Source organism: Antedon bifida, chromosome 11 (assembly GCF_963402885.1).
Source record: "Antedon bifida chromosome 11, ecAntBifi1.1, whole genome shotgun sequence".
Taxonomy (NCBI): Eukaryota; Metazoa; Echinodermata; class Crinoidea; order Comatulida; family Antedonidae; genus Antedon; species Antedon bifida.
Genome location: NC_136236.1, coordinates 19,061,208 through 19,071,354, shown reverse-complemented (window position 1 = coordinate 19,071,354; position 10,147 = coordinate 19,061,208). Strand labels below are relative to the sequence as shown.

Here is a 10,147-nt window from a genome sequence, read left to right as displayed (position 1 = left end):
AAGTGTCAGTAAATAAGTTATTGTTGAGATTACCTAACATAGACTATTTTAATAACAATTAATTATTTTCATTTCAAAAGAAATATAATCGAGTTCATATGTATCACTATGTTATAACCATTTTGTCAACTTGCTGTCAACTATTTCATTAGTTCAATGTGTTGCTTATTGTCCTGTATTTATGTTTGTAATGTCTCAGTACCAAGGGTGACCCGCCGGAAAACGAGCTTCTCTCTTAGTCGCTCTCGCCAATATTTTGTATACATGTTTAGATTATTATTATTATTTTGATATGGTTGAATAAATTGATACTTGATTTGATACTTTAACGTTAATTAAACAAAACATGTTCATTGATATATTCCTATAATAGGCACACATAGAAATGAATAAAAAGCATACAGTAACATGTTGTCAGCGTTAAACAATACATTCACCTTCGTGTATAACAGTTAATTCTGGGTCATTGTTGCACTTTATAGCTTCCAATACACATATATTTGGAAAAGTTGTGTTTTTAACACCATTACCGCCACACAAGGGCTCAAACGAGAGAGGGCATTCATTTTGACATAGAATGGCAGTAGCTGCTGCTGTGGTAGAAGGCATATCATTCACAGTTGTTGCTTCAGTCGTCGGTGCTAAAATGATAATAACAATAATAACAATAATTAAAATGGCAATGATAAACAATAAAGGGATGCATCATGAATAATAATTATCTAACATGAAAAGGCAGTGTTTACGTTGTTTAGCCAAATCTTAAAGAAATCTTCTAAATAGACTAAATATAGATATCTCAACAAACATTAAGCCTATTGATATTGTTGGCGAAAGAGAATGCGTCTTGATTAACATGTTAAAGTTAACAGAATAAAACAATTATGATAATAAAATATAATATAACACACCACCTAAATATTTCTTGTCATTTGATTATTGGACGCTTGTCACTGGGTCACATGGCGTTCAATTGACGGTAGTATTAGACGCATTGTATGATTGTGTGATACTATTTTTTCATTTAAAAACATATTCTGCGGCGTCATCTATTTTTATTGTTACATTAGATTAGAACTATTTTTATCGAGCGATATGTATGCACTTAAATTAGCTTCAGATCGTATAATTTTTGTTATTAATAAATGGGAAAAATTATTAAAGAAGTGAAATCTTTGAAAAACAGAATTGGCATCAGATCAGTTTCAGTTGCCAGGTGCACTAGGCCTAATTTAATTATGAAATTATTTGCAAATAAAGGCATTTTTATAGTCCGAATTACCTTGAGTGGGTGGACAAATTGTTCTTTCAAAACTTTCACTACTACTACTGCTGTCTTCCATTCCCAAACAAATGCGAGGGCCTCCTATTACTTCAAATGTACCTAGAAAAAAAAAGTTTTTTTGAACATATGTCTTATTATCTTTAACGATTATTAAATTATCTTGATTTAAGATGGCATACTTCATTAAAATTAGCATCTGGCAAGAGTAGTAAATGCAGTTAGTATATGTTTTTTTAACGTTAAGAGGGAGCTACATTTTTTATCTCCACCCTTTGCATGATATCGTAAACATGGAAATGTGATGCACAGTTATTTATATATATGTCTCTGATTCAATGCTTTTAAAATGGAATTTTGTTGTGTGTATTTAAAATTTCAGCTTTATTTATATAACTCCAGGGAAAAATGATTATCTTTCTGCCTGTCGTTTTACCAAAGCTTGTACATGGTCCACGTGATATTACCCTGATGGTAGGATCAAGACAGGCGGCGTGATTCAGGTAACATCTGTTTCGATAAGTTCTTCCATCACTTCCACACTTCAATCGCAATCTATTATGACATCCTTCACTTGTACAGGCTAAAATAATTATGCATCTAATCAATAATGACGTCACTGATATATGTATACGCGCATTAATATTAACAGTAAAATTAATGATAAGCTATTTTTAAATTGGTGTCGGATTCCGATTTGGTAACCAGAAAAAAGTGTAGTAAGCGTAACTTTGCCTCGGTGTTTAAATAGCTCCTCCTTTCCTTTCGGGAGGTTTAGAGCTTTGATTTAATAATTACTTGACAATTTTTACAATGCAATCTGCCCAACCGTGTGCAAGCGCAAGGGAAACTGTAAAATAAGTACTGCATATTAGACTCTGTGGTTGAGCACTTACGTGTACATCCAGGTCCTTGGGTGCCTTCTGGACATGTACACGTGTACGTTCTATTTCCATCAGTGCATATTTCACCAGCTTCACATGGATTGGATCCACATTCATTTATATCTGAAAAGTCAGTCATTTTGTGGTTTATTTGTGAATTAATTTGTTATTAATTGTGAAATTAAGTAAAATTTTAGTTAGATCGAGAGTGATAAATTTAAACTATTAAGCCCGTATTTTTTACCTTTTGAATTTGCAAGCAATGGTGGCGTGACGGGAGTAAAAATAGCTGTCCAGGTTTATAAAAATGTGAAGTAAATATTACAAAATAGTCATGATACAGTATTATTAACAATCAGTATTGGTTTATTACTTAAGGAGTTCCTGTCATTTGATTGGAAGATTGATCACATGGTAAAAAGTAAGTGCCCTATCAATCGCTCCATTTCCCCGGATGAAGCCCAACCCTCATAACGACACCATAACAACGCTACTTTGCGCATAATCCAAAATTGAAGACCGGGAACAACTTGTGACCTCCATAGAGGTGATCGATCTCCGGTTGACATTTTGCCCTGTCGCGAGTGATGATGAAAATACTAAACACAAATAATAAATGTTTTTATATTCGTGCTATGGTACAAATAATTTCATTCGGGAAAGATGAAAAGTCATATTTTCAAAATTATTTATACCATATTACTCATAAATATTCTTTGAATACTATATAGGCCTAGGCCTACTTTCAAAGCTGTCCTCGTTATAATCTATAATATCAATACGATGTATATTTTGATAATTGCTGACAAATTACTATCCCATCAGATAAGATCAAAATTTACATCGACACCTTTAATACAATATATTATATTATATAACACCTAAATAAATTCCTGTCATTTGATTGGACGATTGTGGGTCACATAGCGGCAATAGTACGCACTATTAAACGATCGTTTAATAGTACTTTTTGAAACATTTTTGTGTACGAAAAAAAAACCGTTTCGCGGATGAAAAAAAATCTAGTATAAAAATTCAACACACTATTTTACCTGCTATATACGTGATGGAGAACCCGCCTCTCTGCATATTGAAGTCAGTAAAAAAGTAAAACCAGGCGTAGCTTCCATTGATAGTAAAGGTGCTAGCGGAAGAAATATTACCCTCCAGAAAATACGAATCACTGCTCTTGGAATAGCCTTGCCCATACTCTAGGTAATCTTTATTAATCTACAATTGATATAGTGATAACAAATTTAAGTTCTTAAATGTCTTGATTGTTTATTTCGTAATTATTTTATAAGTTAAGGTATTATTAGTGTTTTTCAAATTCTGCCAGGAAATATGAACAGTAAGTCATGTGAAACAGAAATAGATTTAGCAAATTATTGTCATTTGTAATACCGTACGAGAATCTAGCCTGACGTGTGGCCAGATGAGAGAGCGCCTTGCATAGTGGCTACACTGACGTAACGTGACCTTTAGAGATAGGCTTAAGCATCAGGGGCATAGTTCCACATTTACAATGTTCGCATTCCCCCCGCCGCCCAACCAGAAATCAACCGGCCTACGCCTCTGATCATGAAGTTGAAAAGTGTTACATCTTCGGAATTCGATGGTAATACAAGAACTCGTATATTATATGATTAAAAGGGTAAGCCACTTACTTCTGTTTCAAAAGATTCTATTGTAAATGTAATTTGTTGAGCATTGTGGACACGAACAAGGTAGTAACATTCCAGATTGTTTTCGTAAGTATCAGAGTTGTTAAAGTTTGGGCTTTCTATAACACCTTGATCTTCATATTGATTGTATCCGCAAAAACCATCACCTATAAATAAATGTAAATGTTAAAAGTAGAATGGAATGGTACAGCAATGATTAAAGATGTATTGTCTCCCAAACCATGAACAGCGCAAGAAGATTATTAAAATCAGATTTTAAATAGGCCATTTTGCAGTTTTGATAAAGTTATTTAATTAGATAGAAAAAAACTAAGATATTGATTTAACTTATTTTTTAAGAAGGCAAAGTAAACAGATACATTTAGCCAAAAACCCACTATTTGTTGCCTTGATTTTACAGCCTTATTTAAGGTATATATATATTTTCTCGATTCAAGGTGAATAACTATTATGTATCATTGAAATGGCATATTCAACAAAAAAATAGATAAAATTATTTATTCCATCTGGAAAATATTTAAATAATGTTAATAAAATGTACTTACTTCGAATATTGAATTGTATTAAAGGTTCATTGCAGTTTATTCCTTGCCACTCAAATGTACACTGGCAAGTGTATATTGTACTTCGTAGTGCTCCTATACAACTTGCTCCATTCTCACAGATGGTGTCATTCTCACAAACTTAACAATAGTTATTACGTGTGATATGATATGTAATCAATCTATATCCAGTTACAGATTGAATTATTGTAATCATATCTGGTTATATTTACTTTTTGATCATTGTAAAGGCACTATATAAATGACAATGTTACTTCATTATTAATTAATATCACTTAAACAAAGTTAATACTACTATTCACTCTTCCCTGATACTACCCATACAATGTATCTAATCTTTGTAGCCCTAAAGTACAGAGTCCAGCACACATTGCATTCAAATAATATAAACAACATAAAGATATGACATACAATTATGCTAAATTTTTTAATTAGCTTAAAACAATACAGCAAGATAAAAAAATTGTTACAAACTTTCTGAATTAGCAGTTCCAGCCAACAGAGTTACGAGTAAGATTATATACTCCATACTGTTTCAAAATCTTTCCTGACACAAATAAATTGTTATATTTTTTGCTGCTTAATATATATAGGTTTTACTAATCTGTAAATGTTATTTATTTTTTTTAAAAACAGGAAAATAAGATAAATTGATAATTGTAGTTAATACATGTTACACATACATGTCACCGCTTTTATGTGGTAACTTGAATATTATGTATTTGATAATAATTGTTTGAAGGTTTTTAACAATCATTATATCATAAGCTTATTTTATTAGTTACATAATACATAGGTCTATAAGATGAAGACTGGGTTGAGGGGTATCTAAAAAATGTCACGTGTTAGATATATACTTTGGTCCTGCAAACGTCAGATCTGGCTGGCCGGTATATATAATATAATTATTATAAAGTCAATCTTTTAACTCATGAAATTGCTCTCCTCATTCAAATCCTAAACATTTACAATTTATTTGGATACTATTAATAAGGACATTAATTTAAATTATATTGAAATGCTATAAAAAGTAGTTTTAAAAAGCCAATTTTCAATACCATTAAACAACACACATTATGTTGTTAAAATATAGTGTTTCTATGTAAAACTTTAAACAATGACACACATTATATTGCAATTCGCATAAATATTGGGTTACTTATGTTTATCTATTACGTTTATCTATTACGTTTATTCTATATTTTAATTGGACGCAACACTGTATGCACGCCGCAAGTGGTAAACAGCCTGTTTTCCAGTCGACATTGAGTAACGTTGAATTGTGTTGAGTTAACGCTAGTAAGCTCATACTAGAGTATGCTGCCCCTCAACAAAAATAACATATTAATAGCATAAACAAACCTCTTCGAAAGATCACAAAACTTTGTGCAATGGGCGATTTTGAGCAGCAGCTCGAACATTTAAATATACCATCTATCGACCAGAGAGTGTATTTTCTTATATATTCATGATTTTGTTGATTTTAATCCAAGATATACTGAATCGGTTTTCTTTAAACACAAATATGGCAGAACAAATTCTTTTAAATATTCATTGTATACTCATATTTCCCGTGCAATATTTTCCTAATTATATTAAAGAACATTCTTTATTTAGTTGTAACACATTTGTGACAGCTCTCCAATCTTGTAGCAGGCAGCTTTAATTGTTTGTACACATAAACCATTTTAACTGTAAATGATATAATATGTTTTTAATATTTGTTATGATTGTTCGGTTTTGACACTATGATATTTTTGACTCTACAGCTCACTATGTCGGTCGGTTGGTCGGTAAACACAAACTTGAGCACGCGACTGCAGCCATGTATATGGTCTTGTTCAATTTTATATAGGCCTATCCTATATGTATTTTTTATGTTTACTTGTATATGTTCAAAGTGTAGTATGGAGACCCAAATCGATAGTCTTAGCAATCATGGCAATCCCCAGGGCACTGAACCATTGTCTTGGATTATATGTTGTTGTTTTAACTTAAAAATAAAATGAAAATCTCTAAAAATTGTGAAAAAATCAGCAATCGTTGAAGTTGAGCTGAGTTCAACTTTACGATCGTTAAATCTAATGAATCACAATAGTTAACAAATTACGACGGCTGGAAAACAGACTAAAAGCCTCTGTTGGGCCAATTACGACGACTGGAAAACAGACTAAAATCCTATCCTGACCATTACGACGACTGATCTGAACTGTAGCTTATTTCTGTGCCTATGTAATATTTGTCTCATTTCCTTTAATTCTAGACCAAGTATTGTTTAGAACGTTTAGAGTCACTCACAGAACATTTAATAATTATGGCAAATTAAGACATTGCATGTAATTTCAGGTTGTGTTATGTTCCTTCAAATATGTGGTATTATATAGTTATAGTTAGATACAGAATAGACAGACAGTATGCTTAGTTGTAAAAAGTCGGAATTTCTGCAGTTTTATTTACAAACTTACAAAGTAAGCAGCTACGTTTGTGAATTATCCTCTTCACGTTTGTAACGTACGTAAGTCAAACTTTACTATCTCTTAAGTAGTTTAATTTCTCAGTATTATAGTTAAGATAAAGAAAAGTTAATATATAATCACAACAATCGATCGTATTATGATGCACGATCGATATGATGATAACTTCCATATTAAAATGTACAGGAGATTATCAATGCCCGGTTAATACACGTTGATAAGACAATCCTTATCCGTTTATAAGGGAAACAGTCATGTCCTGCGGAACAGGGAACAGTCATTAAAATTCACTTATATCATATAGAAAATGGACGTCGTTATACATGCGCTGATCTTGTTATTCTGCCTTTCTACCATAGTACAATTTTCAAAAGCAGGTTTGTTAATAATTTACGAGGCTTACTTAATGTGTAATACATTATAATGCCTAATGATAGATAAAGAATTATTGCATGAATCTATTTAATATTTAGTTCATGTCGAAATCTATGTTTCAAATGACCTCGCACATGAAGCCAGGCTTATTTAAATTCATTTTAACCCATTGTTTCTGGCTTTGAGAGTCTCTGTTTTAAGTTAAGGATGTTGTCATTATTGTTTATCTGCCCGGATTATCAAAATTCTGATGCTTATTGGTATTAACGTAGTAGCTGTACGACGCTTTAAAGTATGCTTAGTCACTGTTAGTTAATTGTCAACAAGAAAACGACTACGACTATTATCATACTTTTATTATCCAAAAGACATTCCAAGAAAAATGGTACCTTTCGAAAACTCGGAGTTTATATTACTATGGTCTAAGTTAATGAATATCAGAAAGAAATTGCAATCGGAATGTTATGATGTTCTTAATATCTATATATATAAACATACTTATGCGGGTTTCTTCCTTATTTTCAATATAGTATTAGGCCTAACTAGTATATTTCCTCATTTTCAATATACCTACTATATTAACTGAATGGGTATTTCGATTAAAATTGATTTACAATAAGCAGTTTAGAATTAATAAATATATATATATTTGTTTAAATCATATCAGTAATATTGTTTTTGTTTGTCAGATGACAGTGAAGAAGACGACGATGAAAGTGGTGAAAACAGAAAACATGGACACAAACGAAATAAAAGAATCTGTGCTTCAAATTTAAAGACTTACTCACTTCATGATTTTAAAAGAATGAGTGATGAGTCATTATTTCTAATTGATTCAAATCACAGATGCCCTACTAGACAATGTAAGACTGCTTTTTTGTTTAATAAATTCATTTCTGCTGCTGTTGTTGTTACAATAATACAGTGCAGTATACGTTTTGAATAATATTAACTACTATTTTTATTATAACATTCTGTAATTGGCCAAAGGTTGTTATTTATTTTTTTATTATTTATTTTATGTCTATAGGCAAAGTGGCCAATGATTGTTGGATGTATAATTAAAATATAAAAAAAAATCAAAAAAGTAATTATAGGCCTAATATTATTATTTCTGTTGCCAGACTGTCAAAAAAGAAAAGTTAAACCAATCGAAGTGTGCTGCTCTGATGGCAAGACGTACACAATATGTGAACTTAAACAGCGAAACATACTAAGCAAAGGACTAACAATTGTTGATAAAAACCCATGCTCAGATGAAAGCGAAGAAGAAGAAACTAGCACCGAGGTACAGCCTACTAAAGACACACCAAAAACTACCCAGATAGAGGGTGTAAAAACCAGGACGACACCAGAAGTGTATACAGGTTAGTTGAATACTTTGGCGTTTTCGGCGTATTCAAAATATTAGATATGAATAAATCCTGTCCCTGTTCATGTATTTTAAAAATAAAAGGATAACAATTGCAACTTTTGGTAATGTATTCATTAGATGTATCTTCATCTTTAGCAAGTGCATGTAACAAATATAATATGCTTGAACAATTTGTGGAAAAAACTCTTATCATTGGTTTTGATGTTTTTACTTGAACTTACACCAACAAAACTGTTTAACCTGACTTGGCTATATTATTGCAGACTGCAATCAAGTGAATATACAAAAGTTCCATATTGAATGAATGAACCTGTTTGTTTTTATCAGATGTTCCAGAGACGACCATGTTCGAAATGTCAGTCACAACAGAAAGTTACGATCTTCCAACAAATGCGACCACAACAACAGAATTATGCAGAGAATCATGCCCTCTGGAGTTTGACCCAGTCTGTGGGACAGATGGCGTGACATATCCGAGCCTATGCGTATTAAATGCACTTGCATGTACGGCAAACCCTGATTTAGATTTAGATTATCGTGGGGAATGCTGAGTAATTTTACCGCCGTGGAATAGAGCCAATCTACAATTATTAATAATATCAATGATATTTATTATCACAAAAGTATTCTATGAAATATTTTATGAATAATTCTATCTTCATTACCGTTAACAAATTTGTTTCCAGTCTTTTTGTTTTAAATTTTTTGAAAATGTTCTTGTAAATTGTTAAATTTACACTATTTCTATTTGTTCTTGATTTCATCGCACCTTTAAAAATAAAATTGTTTTTATAATAATATTAATAATAATAATAATAAAAATAATAATTGTGTATACAATGCTTCAAGTTACTTTAAAAAAAAATTAACAGTTTCTTTTGTTTTTTAAGTAAATGAAATACAGGTGGAAATAATAATAAATAACATTTCTTATATATTTTTTACTTATACATTGTCAATTACAATGCTATGTACTTTATTATGTTAAATATAAAAATAGCTGAATAAACTAATATAACATGTTTCACAGTGTTGTAATACGGAGTAATTCAGTTTTATGTGAGATTTAATGAGTTAAAGTAGTATTTAAGTTGAATACGCAATGAATTAAAACGTGTTAAAATTCAGCGGCGTGTTCTGCCAGTGCTACGATCCAATAATTGTTTTAGTACGTCAGCACTGTGTAATGCGTAACCGACAAAATAATGACGTAATTCACAGCGTGTCCTTATTGGATTCAATTGTTGCTAGTGACGTCACAACCGAAACATTTAAATGGGACAAAAACAGATAATTTTGACGTCAATTTATCATTGAATGACCGGTGATAGAACATTAGCTCGGATTGACATGTCAGACAAGATAAATGAAAGGATAAAGAATAACATTTAGTGTGTAATTTGACTTTGATTGCTGCGCATGCCGAACCGAAAAAAGCGATATCCGGGAGCATTGCGTCAAGTAGAATATATCGATATATATTTATTCAGTTAATTTATACAATCTATA

At 31.4% G+C, this 10,147-nt stretch overlaps 2 protein-coding genes across 2 annotated transcripts; one reads left to right on the top strand and one right to left on the bottom strand.

Moving 5' to 3' along the window:
• Window positions 1-295: 295 nt before the first annotated feature.
• Window positions 296-4,943, bottom strand: LOC144855251 (fibropellin-3-like). Its single transcript, XM_078713055.1, has 8 exons — window positions 4,889-4,943; window positions 4,397-4,534; window positions 3,834-3,997; window positions 3,219-3,396; window positions 2,179-2,289; window positions 1,719-1,865; window positions 1,283-1,384; window positions 296-641 (listed from the first exon to the last, which is right to left on the bottom strand). The coding sequence occupies exons 1-8, from the start codon at window positions 4,941-4,943 to the stop codon at window positions 421-423; spliced, it is 1,116 nt and encodes a 371-aa protein (XP_078569181.1). The 3' UTR covers window positions 296-420.
• Window positions 4,944-7,138: 2,195 nt separating this feature from the next.
• LOC144856535 (uncharacterized) lies at window positions 7,139-9,932 on the top strand. Its single transcript, XM_078714553.1, has 4 exons — window positions 7,139-7,265; window positions 7,953-8,126; window positions 8,388-8,630; window positions 8,966-9,932. The coding sequence occupies exons 1-4, from the start codon at window positions 7,196-7,198 to the stop codon at window positions 9,187-9,189; spliced, it is 711 nt and encodes a 236-aa protein (XP_078570679.1). The 5' UTR covers window positions 7,139-7,195; the 3' UTR covers window positions 9,190-9,932.
• Window positions 9,933-10,147: the final 215 nt, after the last annotated feature.

Coding starts and splice junctions, on each gene's coding strand:
- LOC144855251 (XM_078713055.1), bottom strand. CDS start 4,943: ATGGAGTATATAATCTTACTCGTAACTCTGTTGGCTGGAACTGCTAAT. Junction 3,998..4,396: donor AATACAATTCAATATTCGAA/GTAAGTACATTT, acceptor ATTTATTTATAG/GTGATGGTTTTTGCGGATAC. Junction 1,866..2,178: donor CCAAGGACCTGGATGTACAC/GTAAGTGCTCAA, acceptor TAATTATTTTAG/CCTGTACAAGTGAAGGATGT.
- LOC144856535 (XM_078714553.1), top strand. CDS start 7,196: ATGGACGTCGTTATACATGCGCTGATCTTGTTATTCTGCCTTTCTACC. Junction 7,266..7,952: donor AGTACAATTTTCAAAAGCAG/GTTTGTTAATAA, acceptor TTTGTTTGTCAG/ATGACAGTGAAGAAGACGAC. Junction 8,127..8,387: donor CAGATGCCCTACTAGACAAT/GTAAGACTGCTT, acceptor TTCTGTTGCCAG/ACTGTCAAAAAAGAAAAGTT.